This window comes from Capra hircus, chromosome 26 (genome assembly GCF_001704415.2).
Source record: "Capra hircus breed San Clemente chromosome 26, ASM170441v1, whole genome shotgun sequence".
In the NCBI taxonomy this organism is placed as follows: Eukaryota; Metazoa; Chordata; class Mammalia; order Artiodactyla; family Bovidae; genus Capra; species Capra hircus.
In genome coordinates this window covers 46,211,135-46,237,013 of record NC_030833.1, presented here as the reverse complement: position 1 = coordinate 46,237,013, position 25,879 = coordinate 46,211,135, and the positions used below count along the sequence as shown (strand labels likewise).

At 37.3% G+C, this 25,879-nt stretch overlaps 1 protein-coding gene across 10 annotated transcripts in view; it reads left to right on the top strand.

Moving 5' to 3' along the window:
* PCDH15 (protocadherin related 15) overlaps window positions 1–25,879 on the top strand; it is a 910,832-nt gene that overhangs the window by 495,964 nt on the left and 388,989 nt on the right. For all 10 annotated transcript variants that reach the window (XM_018041648.1, XM_018041647.1, XM_005698156.2 and 7 more), the window contains 2 exons: window positions 5,693–5,805; window positions 19,211–19,417. In XM_018041648.1, the coding sequence (XP_017897137.1) occupies window positions 5,693–5,805; window positions 19,211–19,417 (320 nt within the window). The remainder of the gene's footprint in view (window positions 1–5,692; window positions 5,806–19,210; window positions 19,418–25,879) is intronic.

Sequence of the window (25,879 nt, the reverse complement as noted above, 5' to 3'; positions counted from 1 at the left end):
TTTTCATACTGTTCATGGGGTTCTCAAGGCAAGAATACTGAAGTGGTTTGCCATTCCCTTCTCCAGTGGACCACATTCTATCAGACCCTCCACCATGACCCGCCTGTCTTGGATTGCCCTGTGGGCATGGCTTGGTTTCATTGAGTTAGACAAGGCTGTGGTCCTAGTGTGATTAGATTGACTAGTTTTCTGTGAGTATGGTTTCAGTGTGTCTGCCCTCTGATGCCCTCTTGAAACACCTACCATCTTACTTGGGTTTCTCTTACCTTGGGCGAGGGGTATCTCTTCACGGCTGTGCTAGCAAAGCACAGCCGCTGCTCCTTACCTTGAATGAGGGGTATCTTCTTGCCACTGCCCTTCCTGACCTTCAGCATGGGATGGCATATCTGTTAGTCATACAAAAAGCAAAACTGATAAGGATCTCATGTCACTTTTCTTAAACTGCTTTTGCTAAAATATGGATGTAGCTGTTTTGCATGATTTATAGTATCTAGAGAGATACATACATCTAAAACAAACAATACATCTCATAATGAAGAAGAGACACTTTTGAAGCATGCTTCAAAGTAACTGTTGAATGGAATTTAACTTTATCCTCAACCCCTTTCCACCTCACAGATGGATATTTTAATCACCTAGTCCATGGGGTCGCACAGAGTCGGACACGACTGAGCGACTTCACTTTCACTTTTCACTTTCTTGCATTGGAGAAGGAAATGGCAACCCACTCCAGTGTTCTTGCCTGGACAATCCCAGGGACGGGGGAGCCTAATGGGCTGCCGTCTATGGAGTTGCACAGAGTCAGACACGACTGAAGCAACTTAGCAGCAGTAGTAGAGATGCCACACAGATTTCAAGATATAATGTTATAGCATACTTAGAAATACTGTCCATAGAGAAAATTCAAGTAATTCTGTTTCAAGTCTTTGATGTCTAGAACTACACATGTATTATAAGTAAGTTGTAGAGATTAGACTATTAATTTTTTTTAAAAAGTGCTTATGAACACAAGCATAAGTCTGTTTTAAGTCTTTAGGGGGTTGACATGGTGGCTCAGTTGGTAAAGAGCCAACTTTACCTGTAGTGCAGGAGACCCAAGTTCAGTCCCTTGGGGTGGGGTGGGGGGGAAGAATCCCTGGAGAAGGAAATGGCAGTCCACTCCAAAATTGTTGCCTGGAGAATCCATGGACAGAGGAGCCTGGTGGGCTACAATCCCTGGTATCTCAGAGTTGGACACGACTGAGTGACTGACTCTTTCACTTTCAGGTTGACACACATAAAAGGAAATAGGCTTTTTTTTTTTTAATTTCATTAACTAAGGACTTGATAGTATGGCAATTACTATACTAGATGATGTAGATATGAACATGAGGGAGAAATGGTCTAGGTTGGGCAGGAATACAGTCTATGGATAGAAATGTCAAAAGGTACATTAAAATACATGATTTAAAAAAAGTATGGTTTTAAATACTACAAATAAAGTATGAACAACATATGTGATCTCATGGGAGGAAAGAACTAAAGATATCTATGAAATTTCTTAGAAACTGTTATTTTAGCAGAAAAACTATAGTTTTCAAGTATAAAATGAGATAAAAATGATTTGGATAATGCAGCAAGTGAAAGTCCAAAGTATTAAATTTAAAGATAATTATAAATTTCATTACTTTGTTTATTGCGTCTTGCCATGAAGTTTTGTAAGGCCATTAAACTTATAGCTGTTTTCCCTTCAGTTCAGTTCAGTCACTCAGTCACTTCCAACTCTTTGCAACCCCATGAATCGCAGCATGCCAGGCCTCCCTGTCCATCACCAACTCCCAGAATTCACTCAAACTCATGTCCACCAAGTCGGTGATGCCATCGAGCCATCTCATCCTCTGTCGTCCCCTTCTCCTCCTGCCCCCAATCTCTCCCAGCATCAGAGTCTTTTCCAATGAGTCAACTCTTCGCATGAGGTGGCCAAACTATTGGAGTTTAGGCTTTAGCATCAGTCCTTCCAATGAACACCCAGGATTGATCTCCTTTAGAATGGACCGGTTGGATCTCCTTGCAGTCCAAGGGACTCTGAATAGTCTTCTCCAACACCACAGTTCAAAAGCATTTTCCTGTTCTCTTACTGATACTTTATTATGAGCCACAGGTAGAAAAGATATGCCCACTCTCACATTACAAGAATCCATCCACATTTTCATCTAGCACTTCCATTGCTTTATTGCTTATTGTAAATAAATACCTTCTCCATTTGTGGTTTACTTTAGCATACTGTATGAAAAATGGATAAATTTTTATAATTTTCTGTATGACTCTCCTATTTGGTAAATGCTCCTAACCAAAAATCCATTTCCCCCTAATTTTGAAGATGATTCCTTTATCATACACTTAATTTTCATGTGCAATTTTGACTATTTCTGAACTTTTAAGCTTATTTAACTGGCATCATTTTTCTCCCCTTACATAAGCCCAGGGAAATTTTTCTTTCTTGTTGAAGCAGAGGACTATAGCAATTAACACATTTTTGAATATAATTTACATCTTTAAACCTGGATTTGAATACAAGCTCTGTCTGACATTGTCTGTTTGACATTGGACAAATTACTTAATATTGCAAATCTCCTAAGTCTTCCCGGGTACAATGAGAATAATTTACAGTGGTATCGATGATTTTATATATAAAGCATTTAAGGGCTTCCCTGGTGGGTTAGATGGTAAAGAATCGGCTTGTAATGCAGGAAACCTAGGTTTGATCCCTGGCTTGGGAAGATCCCTTGGAGAAGGAAATGCCTACCCACTCCAGTATTCTTGCCTGGGAAATTCCATGGACAGAGGAACCTGCTGGGCTATGGTCCATGGGGCTGCAAAGAGGAACACGACTGAGCAACTAACAAACACACATAAAGCACTTAGCACAATGTTCAGTTCAGTTTAGTTGCTCAGTCGTGGGTAACTCTTTGCGACCTCATGAACTGCAGCACGCCAGGCCTCCCTGTCCATCACCAGCTCCCAGAGTTCACTCAAATTCATGTCCATCGAGCAGGTGATGCCATCAAGCCATCTCATCCTCTGTACCCCACTTCTCCTCTTGCCCCCAATTACTCCCAGCATCAGTCTTTTCCGATGAGTCAACTCTTCGCATGAGATGCCCAAAATATTGAAGTTTCAGCTTTAGAGTCAGTCCTTCCAAAGAACACACAAGACTGATCTTCTTTAGAATGGACTGGTTGGATCTCCTTGCAGTCCAAGAGACTCTCAAGAGTCTTCTCCAACACCACAGTTCAAAAGCATCAACTCTTTGGTGTTCAGCTTTCTTCACAGTCCAACTTTCACATCCATACATGACCACTGGAAAAACCATAGCCTTGACTAGACGGACCTTTGTTGGCAAAGTAATGTGTCTGCTTTTGAATATGCTGTCTAGGCTGGTCATAACTTTCCTTCCAAGGAGTAAGTGTCTTTTAATTTCATGGCTGCAATCACCATCTGCAGTGATTTTGGAGTCCCAAAAAATAAAGTCTGACATTGTTTCCACTGTTTCCCCATCTATTTCCCATGAAGGGATGGGACCAGATGCCATGATCTTCGTTTTCTGAATGTTGAGCTTTAAGCCAACTTTTTCACTCTCCTCTTTCACTTTCATCAAGAAGCTTCTTAGTTCCTCTTCACTTTCTGCTGTAAGGGTGGTGTCTTTTGCATATCTGAGGTTATTGATATTTCTCCTGGCAATCTTGATTCCCGCTTGTGCTTCTTCCCGTCCAGCGTTTCTCATGATGTACTCTGCATATAAGTTAAATAAGCAGGGTGACAATATACAGCCTTGAAATACCACTTTTCCTATTTGGAACCAGTCTATTGTTCCATGTCCAGTTCTAACTGTTCCTTCCTGACCTACATATAGGTTTCTCAAGAGGCAGATCGGGTGGTCTGGTTTTCCCTTCTCTTTCAGAATTTTCCACAGTTTATTGTGATCCACACAGTCAAAGGCTTTGACATAGTCAGTAAAGCAGAAATAGATGTTTTTCTGGAACTCTCTTGCTTTTTCAATGATCCACCGGATGTTGGCAATTTGATCTGTGGTTCCTCTGCCTTTTCTAAAGCCAGCTTGAACATCAGGAAGTTCACGGTTCACGTATTGCTGAAGCCTGGCTTGGAGAATTTTGAGCATTACTTTACTAGCGTGTGAGATGAGTGCAATTGTGCGGTAGTTTGAGCATTCTTTGGCATTGCCTTTCTTTGGGATTGGAATGAAAACTGACCTTTTCCAGTCCTTTGGCCACTGCTGAGTTTTCCAAACTTGTTGACATATGGAGTGCAGCACTTTCACAGTATCATCTTCCAGGATTTAAAATAGCTCACCTGAAATCCCATCACCTCCACTAGCTTTGTTTGTAGTGATGCTTTCTAAGGCCCACTTGACTTCACATTCCAGGATGTCTGGCTCTAGATGAGTGATCATACCATCGTGATTATCCGGGTCGTGAAGATCTTTTTTGTACAGTTCTTCTGTGTATTCTTGCCACCTCTTCTTGATATCTTCTGCTTCTGTTAGGTCCCTACTATTTCTGTCCTTTATCAAGCCCATCTTTGCATGAAATGTTCCCTTGGTATCTCTAAGTTTGTTGAAGAGATCTCTAGTCTTTCCCATTCTGTTGTTTTCCTCTATTTCTTGGCAGAATGTAGGATTTAATAATTGGCTACTGCCGCTGCTAAGTTGCTGCAGTCGTGTCCGACTCTGTGCGACCCCAGAGACGGCAGCCCACCAGGCTCCCCTGTCCCTGGGATTCTCCAGGCAAGAATACTGGAGTGGGTTGCCATTTCCTTCTCCAATGTATGAAAATGAAAAGTGAAAGTGAAGTCGCTCAGTTGTGTCCGACTCCTAGCAACCCCACGGAGTGCAGCCTACCAGGCTCCTCCGTCCATGGGATTTTCCAGGCAAGAGTACTGGAGTGGGGTGCCATTAATAATTGGCAGTCATGTTATATTTTATTATCATTATAGTTGAGCCAAATGCATGTATTCCACAGTTATATGATTTGACTTACACTTTGTCTTCATTTTGAGAAAAGGGATATTGTACTATACAAAGGAAATGGTACAATTTGAGAAAAATTCAGTTCATTAAAATGGCTGAATTTTAGAAATAACTTCCTTAGACACTAAAGTAAATCAAAATATGTTATTTTATATTTTAATGCTTTTTATTTAAAGTGATTGATATAATAATACAAATACTTAATTTATGAAAAATGTCCAGCTATAACAGAATATTCTCATTTTAATATTCAAGCAACTTGATATTTGGTACAAATTACTAGTCATATTTTGCTGTATGTTGAAAGACCATGCAGGTTATAATTAAGATGTATGTACCATTAAAATACAATTTTATAATTCAAAATTTGATATCAGTGAACTTAGTATCTCTTTTATGTAATGAAGCTTCAAATCAATTAAAGATTTCAATTAATAAATGATATTTGGAAAAACATCCAAAGAAGAAGTAATGCCATCTTCTTATTCATAGACTAATTAGAGATAAACCACATTTTCATTGCTTCCTTAGACTGCATAGTTTTGAAACTTAATTTACTAATGAATTTGTGAATTTGTTCCTCAGTTAATGAAAAGAAATAGATAAAGCAGATACACATATTACTGATTGTTCTCTATTATGTGCTTAAATGTCGATGTCTTTCAGGGACTCCTGAGGATTACCCACGATTTTTTCATATGCATCCTAGGACTGCGGAACTTAGTCTCCTGGAGCCTGTAAATAGAGACTTTCATCAGAAGTTTGATTTGGTTATTAAGGTAAATTTAACTAATTGCTTAATGTTCTTGTGTTCATAAATATAACTAATGTTCTAATGTTCTTGTGTTTATCAACAAATTCTGTAGAGACTACTGTAGGAGCTTTTATACTATAAAATGAAAATTAATTTGAACTGCAATTAGTCAAATTTTCTTTAAAATGGTGAAGTGCAACAGTTGAGACTACATGGTGCTGCTTTTCTTTAACATAACTTTATATATTAAACTGCTATTCAAATACTGAATATTTTTGTATGTATTAAATACCCTGATCAAAGTTGTATGATTTACATACTATTATGTGTCACATCTTCTAACATTTAGTTTAGGTTTTGGTTTTTGGTTTTTATCTGTTTGTTTCACCAAGTGGATTTAGCTTTTGACCACAAAAGCTTAACCAATTAATATATTTTAAAAGTACCTGGATTTATATATACATTTTTTTTTAAATTTTAATGGGGTCTTCCCTGTCAAGTCAGATGGTAAAGAATCAGGCTTCAATACAGGAGACCCGGGTTCAGTCCCTAGGTTGGGAAGATCCCCTAGAGAAGGGAATGGCAACCCACTCCAGTAGTCTTGCCTGGAGAATTCCATGAACAGAGGAGCTTGTTACAGTACAGTCTATGTGATGGCAAACAGTCAGACACAACTGAGCAGCAATGTGTTATGCTTTATCTTGTTTGTCCAGAAATTATTTTAATATATGTCTCATTATTTCTTTAATCTGAAAGAGGATCTTAGACCACAAAAATTTTCAAAGCTAAGGGAATCTATTTGGCTTACAGTTTTGGTTTAATATCTACCATATTGTAACAAAATCGTTAAAAAGGTACTTTGGAAACCCACATGATGTGTTAGTTATTTCTTAAAGACTTTACTGAGAAGGTAAGATTTGAGCTGCCTAACAAAGAAAGAATATGAATTTACCAAGTAGAGATAGGGGCTGGGAGAAGAGCATTCTAAGTAAAAGAACAAATATAAGCAAGGATACACAGTGAGTCTAGTGTGTGTTGTCTGAGTTTTTCATGGCTGCACATACAAAAAATAGATACGCAGCCCTGTGACATTAAAAATGCTTTTAAAGTATTAAAGGAAAGTAAGGGAAGGAAGCTTACTGAGCATGTGTGTCTTATACGTTTTATGTATATTTTTCATTGAGTTGCAGTCACAATCTTAGTACTTTGCTCATTGGTAGAAATATGAAAACTAAAGTTCAGATGGCAAGTGACTGAATCAGAATTACATCATTAATAAGCAGCAGGATTGAAATTCAAATTTAAGTTTATCTAAGCTAAAGCCATACTGATTTTACTTCACTAAGATGCAGCTGCTTAGAAATGGTTGTCTGGGTTTAAGTATGTCAGTGCAACTGCAAACAGTAATACAGAGATACATTTGATTTTAGCTCCAATTAGGATATATTTTGTTAGCCCAATTATATTACACACTCAGATTCTGTATTTGTTTAGTGTTTCTTTGTCTGTGAAGAACGTGTATCTTGAAGGGGGATAAATCATATAAGCTGATAAATCAAATACATCAACTGCTAACAGAAAGGAAATGTAAAACTCACTAACAAAGCACAGATTAAGGACATTTAAATTAATCTGGGGACTCAGGGAAGATTTTCTGGAGATTACCCCAAGCTAAATTTTGCTGTATTGGACAGATTTGGCTAATGAATAAAACTGGGAAATGTGTTTGAACATAAGGAAGAACAGAAGTGAAATCTTGGAGGCATGACATATCAGGCTACAAGTAGTTCACAGAGAAGTGAGGTAGAGAGCAAAACCATGGAGAGAACCTTATGTTCAATTGCAATTTCCTTAAATTTCATTCAGTAGGAGTTTGGGAGTCATTCAACAAAGAAAGACTTCTTTTACCGTTTGTGCGAAATAGTGATGGATGAGATTCACCTTGTATGATTTTATTTTAATTATCATTGGACTATATAAAACTACAAAATGTGTATCCATTGTCTCCTCTGGATCTACCTGGAGCCCTGTGGTGCTGTACTCTGTGGGAGTTAAGAAATGACAAAGCACTGTTTTCAAACTGCCTCATTTGAAACCTGAAATCAATTATTTTTTTATTATCAAAGTCAGTTGTCCTGGTGTACCCAGGTATAGTGAAACTCAGTCCATCAATTATAGAAACAAAATCAATTGGAACAGACCACACATCATTTTTTTAATGTTTTAATAACACTTTATATTATTAATGGAAATTTCTACAGACATTATTAGATTCAAATTATTGTTCTGTATGCGTCCAAGGGGATAATAAGAAAAGGTATCAATCTGTGAGAATAATAATATGCCACCTGCTTGAATAATAGCTGAGTATTGTGTCTTTGTATAAGGATCCATTGAAATGCTACAATTTGGTAGTTCTCCTCTGTAGTAAGTCTTTCCATTTCTTCCCTTTTTCTTATTTTAATAATGCTTCATTTTCCATTGGTCATAATTTTTTTTTATTGGACTTGATCCCAATTTCTGTTTTTGAGGCTAAAGAAAAATAAAATGAAATATCCTTTTCTAGACTTTGAAGAAGAATTCTACTTTAAAAAGCTGTATGCACATTTAACAGCCAGTAACTGTCACAAATAAGAGACTTGTCATCTTCATTTTATCTATTTCTGCCAGTGATTTATTCAGTATAGTGGTAAATAAAAAATGAAAGGTGAAGCTAGGAAAAAAAGATGGAGTAGTTCACCAACTATAGAATATTAAAAGATTAAAATACATCTAATTCAAAGAGACAAAGATGTTTCTTTTCAAAATGAACATCCTATTTCAAATTTTACATAACTCCAATAATTTAAGTATACTTTAAAATGAAATACACATTTTGAACAAGAATCATAGCCAGTCCTGGGTTTGCCCAGGACAGTTCACATTTATGCCTATTGTTCTTGTATAATTATTCATAACACTTCTTTCATCTTTAAAAGTGTCCCAGTTTGGATGAAAGGTTATGTGATCACCATTGTTATACAGCAAAAAAACAACTATGCAATAGAAACATGAAAGCACATTTTAGATTCTAGATGAAAATGAATTAATTCTTGCACGGAGTGTCTTAGCAAAATCCAGAGCATTCACTTTCATTATTATAAGTACAGTGGTTTTTAAAAAAATATGAAATATATTTATATTTTTATACTTCATATATTTATACTCTGGGCATCTGAGGATCAAGTGAATTAATTATTAATAATTCACTGTCTCTCCATTTTTGAAACATGATTTTTTTAATTTAAATCTCTTTAATTAACAACTAATAACAAGGGTCATGATGCTATCACAAATATCATTGTATCATGGCCCTTCTGATTTTCATATTGTTGTTCATTGACCAACTTATATTGCATAGCAGGCTAACCTTTAACTTCCTTTCTCTCCACATAATGGACATAGTTAACACTAAGCTTTCATCAGTCACCATGCATACTTTCTGTGCCAACCATACTAAGCCACTTGCACTGTCCTAAATTCAGCATGTTCTTTCTAACTTCCAGGAATTAGCTTTTCTTCCTAAGTCATTTCTCTTTCTCTTTAAAAATCAACAGTCTAATTCACATTGATAACTCACTGATGCTTCAGATGCTAAGACAGTCAGTTCCTCTAGAAAAGCTTGGCCTCTGATTGGAAGTCCTTCCATGTGGTTGCTTTGATCAGTCTACAGGATTTGCCTGTTTATTTTTCCTTGATCTTTATAGGAGGGCAGGCAGATTGTATTAAATAATATATTTCTTCAACATTGTGGCCCAAGGCCATACCCCTGTCCATGTATGGCATATAGAAACTGCTCAATAAATATTTCTTATAATGGTTTTCTCCCTGGCACATAAATAATTTAAGGCTGCTGGATATGGTACTGCATCTTCATTGCATTTAAATACATACATTTGAGAGTGTATGTATTGGACAGATTTTATTCTTTATCTGTCCAGAATAGAAATTCAATGAACTTCTCCAATAAATTAAATCCCTGGTGGCAGGGGGAAGCTATATCTGTATTAAGACAGTTTGGTGGCTCAGATGGCAAAGAATCTGCTTGAAATGTGGGATACTTGGGTTTGATCCCTGGGTTGGGAAGATCCCCTGGAAAAGGGCATGGCTACCCACTCTAGTATTCTTGCCTGGAGAATCTCATGCACAGAGGAGTCTGGCAGGCTACACTCCATGGGTTTGCAGAGTCAGACATGACTGAGTGACTAACACTTAAAAGCTATTTATGACTGTATTTATTTTTATTTATTTATTTATTTATTTATTTGCTGTTTATGCTCCTTTATTTTTTTTTTTTAAATCTTTAATTCTTACATGCGTTCCCAAACATGAACCCCCCTCCCACCTCCCTCCCCATAACATCTCTCTGGGTCATCCCCATGCACCAGCTCCAAGCATGCTGTATCCTGCATCAGACATAGACTGGCGATTCAATTCTTACATGATAGTATACATGTTAGAATGTCATTCTCCCAAATCATCCCACCCTCTCCCTCTCCCTCTGAGTCCAAAAGTCCATTATACACATCTGTGTCTCTTTCCCTGTCTTACATACAGGGTCGTCATTGCCATCTTCCTAAATTCCATATATATGTGTTAGTATACTGTATTGGTGTTTTTCTTTCTGGCTTACTTCACTCTGTATAATCGGCTCCAGTTTCATCCATCTCATCAGAACTGATTCAAATGAATTCTTTTTAATGGCCGAGTAATACTCCATTGTGTATATGTACCCAAATAAGCAAACAATCCTCCTTCTAAAAATATTATACATATATATATATATAACACGAATATATACATTTTATGCATACCAAGAAGGCAATGGCACCCCACTCCAGTACTCTTGCCTGGAAAATCCCATGGACAGAGGAGGCTGGAAAGCTGCAGTCCATGGGGTCGCTGAGGGTCGGACATGACTGAGCGACTTCACTTTCCCTTTCACGCATTGGAGAAGGAAATGGCAACCCACTCCAGTGTTCTTGCCTGGAGAATCCTAGGGACGGGGGAGCCTAGTGGGCTGCCGTCTCTGGGGTCGCACAGAGTAGGACACGACTGAAGCGACTTAGCACCAGTAGCAGCAGCATACATGCATATATATATATATATATATATATATATATATATATATGTATGTATGTATTACACACAAAATGAGCCACAGAATTGAAACTGATAAGCTTAAATAGTGGAGTTAATGTGCCAGTTCTCCTGGTGAGTTATATTGCTTTAGTAATTTGAGAGTCAAGGGAAATAGCATACAAGAGATGACTGAGGTCTAAAACAACAGCCACTACAACTCTTGATCCTGCTCGTGAATGTCTAATAGTACAACTCTAGAAAATATTTGGCCTCTATTTGAATAATAATATTGATTATACTTCGCAGGAGTTCAGTGGGAAACTAGGGTTCACTGTCTTTAAGCCATATGACATTTGCTAGTTTTTCAGTTTGCTAAATCCTTTCTGAGTGCTCATTAGGGGCCTGACATTTTGCTTGGTGTTGAGGAGACAGAAATGTATGAAAGTGCTGCCTCAAGGAAGTCACAAGTATGAAAATTACGCTTTTAGATGAATATCCCTTCTGATTTCTACATCCATATGTCCGATTACTGGCTGGACAACTGCCCCTAGTGTTTTGTAGTTGAATCAAATTAAGAATGTAGTAGACTGCCTATCCTTTTGAAACCTCGTCTTCTCTCTTTCGATTAATAAAATGACAATCAACCTGTCACACAAGCTAGGCGTTCCCAGTACTTCTGAGACACCAGATCCCATATGGACCTACCCAGTCACTTTTCAAGTCCTATCCAGAATTTCTCTTAACTGTCTCCCCAACTTTCCATGCCCCCTGCAGTTCTCTACGTTTCATCCTCATGGCCCATAGTCTCACACACGTGATCTCTAAGGTTTTAGCCTCTCTTTCATGTGTCCCGCCTATCTCCCCATATTGCAATAGGTATTGCTAAAGTAAAAATTAGCCCAGGCTGCGCCATATTGCCTTCAAGCCAATCAAAACATTGCCTTCTACGTGAATTTCCAACAGAAAAACTTTGCTGATTTTAAAGATCAGGTATTAGAGGCAGACAGGAAGTCACAGATCATTAGTCATCACTTCTCAAAATAAAAAAGGATGACATCTCCCATGAACATGAGAGACCTATCAAAATTCATAAAATCTGTCATAGAGATTGTGAAGTATAAGTTGCTATCTTTCTACTATGGTGTATGTATTGTCAGCTTATCAAAAGAAAGAGAGAAATTAAGAAGAGAGAAGAAAACCTTAGATGCTCTTTTTGGGAAAGATTGAATAAGGACTTTCAATGAGCCAGCATTAAGACAAGGAAAAATAAATAAATCAGAGCTGATGTTGTGTAGCCATAGGAAGAAAGACAAATTCTATGAATAACATACTTTCATAATTCTGGAAATATTCTAGCTATATATGGCACTCCCTATTCTTACAGATTCCTTTTGAATGAATAAATTACACACATATCCTCCATCTTAGTTTAGCAGTTAAGTGAAAAGTAAGCTCTCTTTATCTGCTCAATAGCAAAATCTATAAGGTAAGGAAGTTTAAGGACATTAAGAGTGAAAGTCCTAGATACATTTTAGGAAACATATCCCACAGAAATTTCAGGTATTATTCCTTATCAGTAATAAAATAACTCCTAGAGACGTCCTCCATGGACGTCTCTAGGAATAATACACTTTCAGAAATCCACTGACATATTTAATAAATTTGCCAGACACTGATCTTTAAATTTTATATTCTACTTTTTCCAATCTAGTAATTATCACATAACATCATTTTTGTTTCCTACTAAAGAACACTATATCCTTTTATTTACTACTGATTGTTCATATTTTTAAAAATTCTAAGTACTAAGCTAAATCAATTATTATATCAGTTATGAAAATCAATACAAGGAAAGAATATATGATGTCCTCTTTTTCATGTTGTTATTCATCCAGCTGGGTTAGTTAGAACAGATACAGAATATTGCATCTGAAGATAGTGGCTGTCCAAATGTGCAAGCTGAGAAAAGACACACAGAGGTTATATTTTACTTGGCCTTTTTTCTTCTTCAGAAGGTGACCTGCAACTCTTCGGAAAAAGAAAAGCAATTTATCCATTCTCTTCACAGTCCCTTGAATTTGGCAAGGCCTTCTTGTCTGCAAAGGTCACTGAATACAACAGCAAGTCTAAATATTGTAAAAATGTTCACATGAAAGCCTCTTTCTGAGAAGTCCTTGCCATATCTCCCCACGACACAGCCCTTCACACACAGAAACTGCCTTAACCCTCCTACATGGTAATCCACAAGTAACTTTTTTCATAGTTTTTGGTTGCTGTATAGGAAATGAAACTAAAAAGTTATATCTAAAAGCTTGAAAGCTAAACAATTTTTCTCACTAGTTTTTTTTTGTCTTTGTTTTTTCCCCTAAAGAATGGACTAGTTCATAGAAGAAACTCTCACACATTACTTTCTAGATTCTGAGAAATAACCCACACAGATATAGATTTTTTTAATTAATTAATTTATGTTTTTAATTTTAAAATCTTTGATTCTTACATGCGTTCCCAAACATGAACCCCCCTCCCACCTCCCTCCCCATAACATCTCTCTGGGTCATCCTTATGCACCAGCCCCAAGCATCCTGTATCCTGCGTCAGACGTAGACTGGCGATTCGATTCTTACATGATAGTATACATGTTAGAATGCCATTCTCCCAAATCATCCCAGCCTCTCCCTCTCCCTGAGTCCAAAAGTCCGTTATACACATCTGTGTCTTTTTTGCTGTCTTGCATACAGGGTCGTCATTGCCATCTTTCTAAATTCCATATATATGTGTCAGTATACTGTATTGGTGTTTTTCTTTCTGGCTTACTTCACTCTGTATAATCGGCTCCAGTATCATCCATCTCATCAGAACTGATTCAAATGAATTCTTTTTTGATATTGATGATTTTTTTAAATTCAAATTTTCCAGATGGTCTATTCCAGTCAGCCACATCACAGAAACGCCTTAGGAGAGGTATCTCCAAGTGGAAAGAATAGTCTGTGGAAATGAAATCAGAATCCAGCCTAGACTTTCACTGAATGGGGAAGTGTAATACAGGGAAAAATAAGGGGAAGATAGCATGAGTTAGAAGCACTCCAGAAAAATGTTACTACACAATGATGATCATAATTTTGTCACTGCCTGGCCTTGCTATTTATGGCCAAGATGATTCTCATGTTCAACTATCAGCCAAATAGTCTGGTATATTTGTGATAAGTGGGAGTTTTCTGAATCTGTGATCTTCCCAAGAGCAACTGGATTTTCTTCTTTAAATCATTCAAAATTGCTTTAGTCATTCCAGTGTCAGTTTATATCTCAAAATCTAAGCAAATAGAAAAATTTTTATTACTGAGAATTATACAGAAGCTCCAAGAATTCATGTTTTCATTGTGATAAATTATAAACACAGTGGGCAAATTCTCACATCAAAGGAAGATAAAATATACTTCACTTTAAAAATATTTTCTAGATGGAAAATGTGTGAATATGATTTTGTTGTTATACTATAAACCCCTCGGGAGTGTGTTACTCACAGTCTTCCTGGTAAATATCTTTTCTTTTTTGTCAAATAGGAAGTGTATTTATTTCCAGACAAGAATGCACTCCTTTACTATATTTGTGACATTAGAAACAAATCAGTCATATAATATACAAAACAACACTGTGTGTTTTATCTGATAAAATATTTCATGGTTTTTTAAGTACTCAAATATTTTTAATAATTGTTATAAATAGGCTCTTTTTATGTAATACAGTATTCTTTATTTTAATTCTGTAATTTTTAGAGTAGTGAAGTCTAAATAAAATAATTTCTTAGGTTTTAAAGCAATATAATTATATAAGAAAGGCCAAGAAGCAATAGCATACACTTGTTTTTAACTATTAATTAGTTGGCAATATTAATATGATCTTTGATCTGAGGGCCTCTCAGGTGGTGCTAGTGGTAAAGAGTCCCCCCACCAATGAGGAGACATAAGAGATATGGGTTCAATTCTTAGGTCAGGAAGGTCCCCTGGAGGAGGTCATGACAACATACTCCAGTATTCTTACCTGGAGAATCCCACAAACAGAGAAGCCAGCACACTATAGTCCATAGGGTTGCAGAGTCAGACACAACCAAAGCAACTTAGCATGCATGCATACTAGAGATCATGGAATCTTACCTTGCTTGCCACCAACCAGCAGGGAAAATAGCTATCTTCATTTTCAGTCCTCTGGTTCAGGGAGCTAGGAGGTTATCAATGTTTGCTTGTTTTGATAATGAAAATTAGGTAGTTTGTATGTCTTAATGGTTTGCCCTTGAAAGAAACTAAATAGTGTATTTTTTATACTTCTGTTTTGGCTTTAGTTTTACTTTGGTTTCATTCCTGAAAATGAGACTCATGCCCAGAAATTCACCAAGTAAAACCTAGCTTTTAAACATACTGTTTAACTTGTAACTATAGGCTTTGTAGATATAAATAAGTTTATCTTATGGGATTAGGTGATTTTTTAAATACTACCGTGACCTGCTTTTTCATGTTTCTCATCTCATTCACTAGCAACTACAGAGGAGCAGACTATGTCAGACTCTTTAGAATTCCTATTTTTATTACACAGAAGAAGAAATGAATGGATGAAAGGTTTCATGTATGAGCCCTCTAAAGAGAAAAGCATAATAGTATTAAATTAAGGTACATATTTTAACTGTAATTCTATCTGGAGTATCTATTAACTTTCTCTCCTTCCATTAATCTTACATTTGGATATTCATTTACATACTGTAAATTAAGATAATCATGCACCAGTTCAGCTCAGATCAGTTCAGTCGCTCACTCGTGTCTGACTCTTTGCGACCCCATGAATCGCAGCACGCCAGGCCTCCTTGTCCATCACCAACTCCCGGAGTTCAGTCAGTCTCACGTCCATCGAGTCGGTGATGCCATCCAGCCATCTCATCCTCTGTCGTCCCCTTCCCCTCCTGCCCACAATCCCTCCCAGCATCAGAGTCTTTTCCAACGAGTCAACACTTCACATGAGGTGGCCAAAGTACTGGATTTCAGCTTTATCATTCCTTCCAAAGAACACCCAGGACTGAACTCCTTTAGAATGGACTGGTTGGATCTCCTTGAAGTCCAAAGGACTCTCAACAGTCTTCTCCAACACCACAGTTCAAAAGCATCAGTTCTTCAGTGCTCAGCTTTCTTCACAATCCAACTCTCATATCCATACATGACTACTGGAAAAACCATAGCCTTGACCTTAGTCGGCAAAGTAATGTCTCTGCTTTTGAATATTCTATCTAGGTTGGTCATAACTTTCCTTCCAAGGAGTAAGCATCTTTTATAGCCTCTCATGAATCAGGAGACCTGAGTCTGGGCCCTACTCTGTATGGGACTTAGATGTGGTGTGGCCTTTAACATAAAACTAACCTTTTGGTTTTTTCACCAACATGAAAGTATATATTTTCACATTTAGAGGGGCAAAATAATATAGAGATTAAGAATGTGGACTTTGGAGACAGAAACCTAGTTGGCACATCTGAAATACCCCAAAGAGGGCAAAATATATAGTAGAAATCCAAAAATAGTAGTCATGTTAACAGCAAATGAAACAGAGAAATAACAGAAAGAGCCTTTACACGTTGTTTTTAAAGATATGGGGAAATCAATTGTCTCCATAGATCTAATTTAGTTATTTTCCTCTTTTTGTTGGATCATTTTGCTTCCATTATGCAAATAATAGATGTTTTCCTGCCTTCACAGCTGGCAGTAAAAATTAGCAGCATATGAGTTGAATATAAAATAAAATCTTTCGTTATTATATAGTTTGCTTTTTGTTTTCCCCTCACCATCCATAAATTGTGTATGTGTATTAGAGGAAGGGGGCAAATTATAAATGTGTTACTTTTCATAGCATTACTAGTGTGTCCAAGATAACATAATGACTTTCAGAACAATTAGAAACACAATAAAAGGAGAGAGAAAACCTCTTGTTCCAAATGACTTGTGCGTATGAACTGTTCCTGCTTCTTCAATCAGATAAAGGTCATTGAGTTGGAACCCCATATGGACCAATTAGTTTCCTACAGTGAAAGGTGATATTTTCTAGTCAGGGACTGTACCTTTTACCCCGGTCAGCTGTGTCCAGAAAGCCTGCTCTAAGTCACAGGGGGAATTTCTAGAATATCCAAGTCTCAGCACAAATTAATCACAATAGCTGGATACAGAAAGAACTTATCTAGGCTGGTGGTGTCAGGAACACATATGGTTATGAGAGAAGGATACAATGTTACATAAAAGGTTGCACATTATTTCCAGTACTATTGTCTTTAATGCAGAGCAGGGGCTTATAAACATTTTATGCCCAGAAACATTCTGGCAATCTGCTCTCAGATGAAAATTTAAATACAGAAAATAAATTGCATAACATTATAAAGGAAATCTAACATTGAAATAGTTATGAAAATGGTAACAAAAAAAAGTAGTTTTTCTTCTAAATCTATTCTTTATATAAGATTAACAATGGGTTTATTAATTATCATAATTTCATTGTTATAATTAGCATAAATGTATTTAAAATATCTAATGATTATGTGAAGTGACTTTTCCTGGTGCAAACTTACTGATACTACCAAGCATCTCTGTGATTTGTCACCTGCCCTCCAATGAATACAATTGTAAATTACAAGAGAAAAAAGAGAAAATTAACTTCTAGAGGCTCAGTGGTGAAGATAAGGGAGATGTTGAGGACAGGGAAGCCTGGCATGCGGAAGTCCATGGAGTTGCAAAGAGGACATGACTGAGCGACTGAACAAAGACAAAATGAGACCTGATATTAAATAGAGATATGTATCAAAATGCTGATAAATGTTCATGGCCAAATGCCACTGTATTCCATAGGAAAGCACTATAGGATTTAAAAGAAAAGATTTATCTTCAACTCTTACATGGTTTCAAGATACAACTACTGCAAAAATGGAGGAAACATATCAATAAAAATTATAACAGAATTTGAATCTATTTTGAAATATATATATAACACATCTCTTGGTATATGTATGCAACTAAATTATGTCAATGATTACTTCTAAAGTTTTGAAAAGATTTTATAGAAGTCAGTTGTGATAAAATCTTCCCTTATAAAATATGTGGATAGACATATAGTAAGATGCTTAAAAACAAACAAACAAAAGAACAGGATGTCAAGAGCTGATGTTAAAGGTTGGTGTCCACCCATTTATAACATGCGTGTGGAGATTACCTAGTAAAATTTATTGGAAACAAATTGTCATCAATTTCTTAGTAGCTGAAAAAGTAAAAAAAAAAAAAAAAAAAAGTTCCCAATGCAGGAACATTTATTTTACCTGAATAGCATATTTATGGTTAACTAATATTTAAATTTCTACTGCTACTAAAAATAAATACTGCATTTAAATTGTCTATGTCCTGTATAAGGGTTTTTTGAAGACTTTCCATGGGCAACAAATGTAGACTTAATCTGTTAAATTTATGTAGAATTTTGAATTATTTGAGGATTTAATTATTAGTGAGGAATAAGACATGAAAAAGACAAACATAAATAAAAACACAAAAATAAAAACAACAGGTTTTCTGAGTTATGAATCTTTTTCTCTGTCTTTTACTTAAATATTTCATCAGCAATTCAGTCAAATGTGTTCACTTCGTGATTTTCTAACTATTTCAGTTCAGTTCAGTTCAGTCGCTCAGTTGTGTCCGACTCTTTGCTACCCCATGAATCACAGCACGCCAGGCCTCCCTGTCCATCACCAACTCCCGGAGTCTACCCAAACCCATGTCCATTGAGTTGGTGATGCCATCCAGCCATCTCATCCTCTTTTGTCACTTTTTCCTCCTGCCCCCAATCCTTCCCAGCATTAGGGTTTTTTCCCAATGAGTCAACTCTTTGCATGAGGTGGTCAAAGTATTGGATTTCAGCTTCAACATCAGTCCTTCCAATGAACACCCAGGACTGATCTCCTTTAGCATGGACTGATTGGATCTTCTAACTATTTAAGCACTGTTATTTCTCCTAGTAACGTGCAATCACAGATAATGAAAGTTCATTGCAGTCATTTCTTTTTTTCTTTTTTTGAAATATACACTGGGTTGGAGGACAGGAATGCAAAAACTGATGAAGCCTCTCTGGACTTCCATCTCCTTGTGTTTTCCAATGGTTCTTTAACTGTAAAGTGGTTCTTTCTGTAATGATACCAGTTGAAAACATAATCCTTATATATATAGTATGAAAAGTGGCACTCTAAAAGGATTCCATAACATTCAATGTTTTAATCTTTTTTCTTTTTTTTTACTTTGTTTTAGGCTGAACAGGACAATGGTCATCCTCTTCCCGCTTTTGCCAGTCTACATATTGAAATACTGGATGAAAACAATCAGAGCCCATATTTCACAATGCCTAGTTATCAAGGCTATATTCTGGAATCTGCTCCAGTGGGAGCAACTATTTCTGACAGTCTGAATTTGACCACCCCTCTAAGAATTGTAGCTCTGGACAAGGATATAGAAGATGTAAGTTAAATATGATTTTTGCTCTTATTTTGTTAAGGTATCTCTTGGTATATGTATGCCAGTATGATGTATAATAAAGATATAATTGCATGAGTTATAGAATAGATAAAAAAGTCAGCATAAATGAAAATCTTAGTGTTTTAACTCAATTCCCTATCAAGGTTATGATAAAAGAAAATACTGTTTGACTCAGCAACTGTTCTTTTTCAGTTTACAGATATTCAATAGAAAGAAGGAAATTAATGTTTCACTTGCTGTTTGCTAAAGTACCAGAACAATCTTTTCAATTAACATGTGTTGAAAACTACATTATTACTGATAGGGAAAAAATAATGACATTATACAATAAGAATAAAAAAATCATGAAAGCAGCTCTGGGATGCAATTTGGGAGACTTTTCTGAGATTTATGCTACTAAAGAAAACACATGTTGGGGCAGCTGACTGCCTCACACTTCTGCCAGTGATTGTTGTGATGCTAACACTCTTCCACTCCCTGCATGATTGTCCGCTGTTTTTCTGGTACTGACACTTGCTAAAGCCGTGGGAAATTGTCCAAACTGAACAGATCAGAGTATTTTACCTCCTTCGCTACAGTGACTGCTACAAAGAATGGACAGAAAATCTTTACCAGTCCAATCTAAGTCCAACCAGAGGTAGAAAGGAAAAAAAAAAAAAAAAGGAATTGGAAGGCTGTGGCATCGTGTATTAAAGTGGGAATCTGTACTCTTTGTAGCCCAGTTTGCTGACATCATGGAGAAATCTCATTGTCAGTGGGAGAGAATGAAGTCTGACAGAGACACACAGAGAGGAGTTCTTCCTGAGTCCCCATTTTTTAGGTTACAACGTCCCCAGATTTATGCTAATTCTTAAAGATTTTCCATTTATTCTCTAACCTACCACATTATTACCCAACATATCTTTTTTTAACATACATTTCTGTCACTTGCAACTTAAAAAATTCCAACTTAGCAATTTCTCCCATCAATAGCATCTAATAAAACTGTGTGATGCTGGAAATATTTTGTAGCTATGCTGCCCACCACAGTAGCCACTAACCCTGTGTTGCTATGGAGCTCTGGAAATGTAACTAGACTGAAATGTAATTTTAGCATTTTGTTTAATTTGAATTATTTAAATGTGAATAACCACATGTTGCTAATTGGACAGCATAGGTCTAGAATGTCCCTAAAATCTCATAACATGGAACTTTGTCAACAGTTTAGTAAATTACAAGAGCACTTCCAGATTTCTTTTCTCTTTCTGGAAAAAAAAACAAAACAAAACAAACAAAAAAAAAAAACTGTAACCCTTAGCAAAGTCTGTGACATCTCTTGTGTGCACTCCACTTCTCAGTAAGTGTTTTATTTTACTCTTTATATCTTTCTCTGCTTTCTTTATTCTCATCCTAGCTTTCTTGTCCTTCTCAATCTCCCTCATTTGTGTTTTAACAATAGCTAACTCACATTGAGTTCTTAATACCTGCCAGTTGTTGTTGCTCAGGTGCTAAGTCATACACAACTCTTTGCCACCCCATGAACTGCAGCACGCCAGGGCTCCTGATCTTTCACCATCTGGAGTTTGCCCAAATTCATGTCCATTGAATCAGTGATGTCATCCAATCATCTCCTCCTCTGTCTCCCTCTTCTCCTTCTGCCTTTGATAGTTCCCAGCATCAGGATCCTTTCCAGTGTCAGCTGTTCTCATCAGGTGGCCAAAGTATTGGAGCTTCAGCATCAGCCCTTTCAATGAATATTCAGGGTTGATTTCCTTTAGGATTGACTGATGTGCTCTTCTTGCAGTCCAAGGGACTCTTGACTCTTTTCCAATATCACAGTTCAAAATCCTCAATTCTTCTGTGCTCTGCCTTTTTTTATGGTTCAGCTCTCACATCTGTACATGACTACTGGAAAGACCATAGCTTTAACTATATGGATCTCTGTCTGCAAAGTGATGTCTTTGTTTTTTAATAGATAGTCTAGGTTCGTCATAACTTTCCTTCCAAGAGCACTTGTCTTCTAATTTCATGCCTGCCATCACCATCTGCAGTGATTTTAGAGCCTAAGAAGAGAAAATCTGTCACTGCTTCCACCTTTTCCCCTTCTATTTACCATGAAGTGATGTGACCAGATGCCATGATCTTAGTTTTTTAAGTGCTGAATTTTAAGCCAGATTTTTCATTCTTTTCTTTCACCCTCATCAAAAGGCTCTTTAGTTCCTCACCTCATGAAAGGGCAATACCTGCCAGAAAATATAATAAATGCTTTATTTTGCATTAATTCCCTTAAATCTCATGGCAAACATAATAGTGCAATTTTACATATTGCAGAAGGGGAAATTAAAACAATTTTAAATAATGCCTTTACTCTGATCACAGAGTTAGCAAATGGTGGAGTTAGACCTTGAGCCAAGGTCTATGGGAAAGGAAGTTATTGATTAAAATCAATGGACTTTTCAGTTTTATACATTCTGACTGTAGTCTGACTGTGTTAACAGCTGTCAATGCTTTCAACTCTTCCTGTCAAAGTGCTTACACATACACAGTTTCACCTCGCAGTTCAGAGAGGGTTTAGGGCTCTCCTAAAGTTTAATATGTTTCATGAGTCTCACGTCATTTAGTGAACACTCACTAGAAAATTCACAGAGCCAACTTAAGAAGTGTTATCCAGGCTAAGCTAATATATATGTTTAGGCTTGGTGATGCCCCACAGCTTTTGGTATGCATTTTTTTTCTTGTTTTCTTTTTATTTTGAATGCATAATCATTTTAAGCAGTGACTAGTCAGTTTAGAAACATAATAGTTTAAGTCGCACTTGTGTTTGCACTTGAACACAAGAACACAAGTTAAATCCTGAAAAAATTGTAGCTTTAGTTTTTCCCTAAATAGCAAAATTTATGTACTTGTAGTTTCTTGGTGCGTTTATATTATCTAGTGGTTGGGTACTAAGCCCTATGCTTGCTTGCAAACATTCTTTCCTGGATTGTCATTCACTTTAAAATTGAAAATGTTAAAATTGAGTTAAAGGGACTTTGAAAAGCATAGTGGGACTTCAAGTTATTACTGAGTTAGGGTAGAGAGGGCTCCTGGGTCTGAAACCTTTGGAAAACACTACTTAGAATTCTGCTCTGGAGACTTACAATTCAGTTAGCCTGCTGAATACTCTCGGACATTTCCAAGGGGTGGGACAGCACATTGTAGTTCTTTAGAGTCTGTGCTTTGGAGTTAGATAAACTTAGGCTTGACTCATAGTTCCTCCATGTGATAGCTGTATAATACTGTGAGCCTTATATTCACTAGTTGCTGCCTTTTGTTCAAACACCAATGACCCAAAAAGATAGCAATCACTACTGCTTTGGCCAGCTCCTTCACTTGGAGCTGGCGATGATGGAGAGGAAGAGAAAATTTCCCTGAGATGAAGCCATGTACATGAAGAAAAACATAAATAATAAGTTTCATAGAAATGTCAAATACTTAAACAATGTCTGCTACTGCTAAGTCGCTTCAGTCGTGTCCGACTCTGTGCGATCCCATAGACAGCAGCCCACTAGGCTCCTCCGTCCCTGGGGTCCAGGCAAGAATACTGGAGTGGGTTGCCATTTCCTTCTCCAATGGATGAAAGTGAAAAGTGAAAGTGAAGTCGCTCAAGTCTTTCCGACTCTTAGCAACCCCATAGACTGCAGCCTACCAGGCTCCTTCATCCATGGGGTTTTCCAGGCAAGAGTACTGGAGTGGAGTGCCGTTGCCTGGACTACTTGGGCACAAATTGCTTTTCCATTTCCTGCCCTCCTGGAAACCAACAAGATGGTAGGACAGATAAGTGTGGGCTAAAATTTTCCAGAAGAGCAGTGTATAGTTGGGAGAAAAGGAAAAATTGAAACAAGGAGTATTCTGGAATTGGAGGATGATAAACAGGCTTCTAAGACCAGAGAATGAAGTAAGTCGTTGGGAATTCTGGCCATATTTCTCATTTAGGTCCATCCTCTTCAGTCCACAGAATATTAAACGTAGTTTAATCCCACTTCCTATACTATGTGAAATGTTCTGTTAAAGTCCCTTCTTCAGGAATGATTTTCCACTTCATTGTGCCACTCCAGCTTGAAACATAGGAGCTGTATTTGGTTTCTATTTACTTGAGACAAAATACTAAATGAATAAAATATTAGATGAAAAGATTTTACTTCTAGAGTGAATTCCTTTACTTGTTAGCTGCAAATATATCAGCTTATGGGCTTCCCTGGTAACTCATCTGGTGAAAAGTCCGCCTGCAATGCAGAGGACCCTGGTTCGATTCCTGGGTCAGGAAGATCTGCTAGAGAAGGGATAGGCTACCCACTTCAGTATTCCTAGGCTTCCTAGGTGGTTCCGATGGTAAAGAATCTGCCTGCAATGCAGGAGACCGGGGTTTGATCCCTAGGTTGGGAAGATCCCCTGGAGAAGGGAACAATTACCCTTCCAGTATTCTGGCCTGGAAAATTCCATGGAGAGTCAGACACGACTGAGCGACTTTTACTTTCACTTTGAGACAATTAAGAAATCTTTAAAATCTTCCTGTTTCATCCTCTGAATATTTCCTGACTCTCTTTTCTCTCCACTCTTACAGCCTATTTGTCTTTTATTAAAATTGCCTCCTCATCTTCTAATTTTTTTATTCTTACTCAGATCCATCTTTCACTCAGCTACTTCAGTTATTTATTCAAAGTTCAAATCTGACTATATCAGACCTCTGTGTAGTATGCTTTCATGACTTTGCTTCATGAAATTCTTTGCAGAAGAAATTTCAAGCTCATGTGCATGGCTTTCTGTTACTTGATATCTGAACATTTTCTAAAACGTCCTGCTTCCTTCTATTTACATTTAGCAAATATTTATCGTTTCTTTTACTTATTTATTTTCAAAATTTTCATTTATTTTTGGCTGCACTGGGTCTTACTTATTGCCCGTGGGCTTTCTCTAGTTGCAGCGAGCAAGGGCTAGTCTTTAGTTGTGGTACATGAAACCCTTCTCATTAAGGTGGGTTATCTTGCTGTGGGGCACAGGCTCTTAGGCATGTGGGCTTCAGTAGTTGCAACACGCAGGCTCAGAAATTTAGGCAGAAGGGCATGATCATTAGTAGTGGCTCCTCACATGTGGGATCTTGCTGCACTAGGGATCAAACCTGTGTCCTCTGCATTAGCAGGTGGATTCTTAACCACTGGACCACCGGGGAAGTACTGCTTGTAGTTTCTTGAGTTATACCAAACTGCTGTGTATCTACGGAGAAGGCAATGGCACCCCACTCCAGTACTCTTGCCTGGAAAATCCCATGGGCGGAGGAGCCTGGTGGGCTGCAGTCCATGGGGTCGCGAAGAGTCGGACACGACTGAGCGACTTCCCTTTCACTTTCATGCACTGGAGAAGGAAATGGCAACCCACTCCAGTGTTCTTGCCTGGAGAATCCCAGGGACAGGGGAGCCTGGTGGGCTGCCGTCTATGGGGTCGCACAGAGTCGGACACGACTGAAGCGACTTAGCAGCAGCAGCAGCTGTGTATCTAATTACCTTTTGTTTGTCACTTTTTCTTTTTTGAAATCTTTCATCTTCCATTACACAACTTAGTTTGGATAACTTATGCCCAGTGTTTGGAATTTAGCTCAGACATTGTCTCATTCGGGACTTCCGAGGTAGCACTAGCGGTAAAGACCCTGCCTGCCAGTTCAGGAAACTTAAGAGATGTGGGTTTGCCCCCTAGGTTGGGAAGATTCCCTGGAGGAGGGCATTGCAATCCTCTCCAGTATCCTTGCCTGGAGAGTCCCATGGACAGAAAAAAGCCTGGTGGGCTACAGTCCATAGGGTCACCAAGAGTCAGACATGACTGAAGCAACTTAGCATGCACACATCCTCTCACTTAAGAATCTTTTCTAGATTATGATTCTCTGTTGAGTTGCATGTCTCTTTTTGGTGAATTTCTCTGAAGTTCTATTTACATCATTGCATGTGTCTTTTTCCATCATTGAATTTAAATCTGTTGAAGATAGATCCTAAATCTTAATAACTTTTGTATCCTAAAGATCTTACACTTTTCCCAGAACTTAGTATGTTCTAGCAATTGTTTAGTGAACTAGTAAGTCCAGGCATGAGTAAAGGAATGAGAATATCTTGATATATGTATTAACAATTCTACTGATGTTGAATCAACTGTTTCAGAGCATGGCCCATTCCATGGTTAGACAACTAATTCCTAGAAAGCTCTTTATCACATTAAGTTGAAACCAGCATTCTTGTAACTAAGCCATTATTCTTTATATCTTCCATTTGTCAATACACAGTATAAATCTATAGACTAGTCATTGATATGTTTGAAGATGAATTTATGTGCTTCTGAATCAGAGTTTTCACTCAAGCCAAGCGTTCTTTGTTTCTCAAAAGTAAAATACATTTATTGTTAGACTATTTTAAGATCTATATTAACAAAAGAAAACTTAAA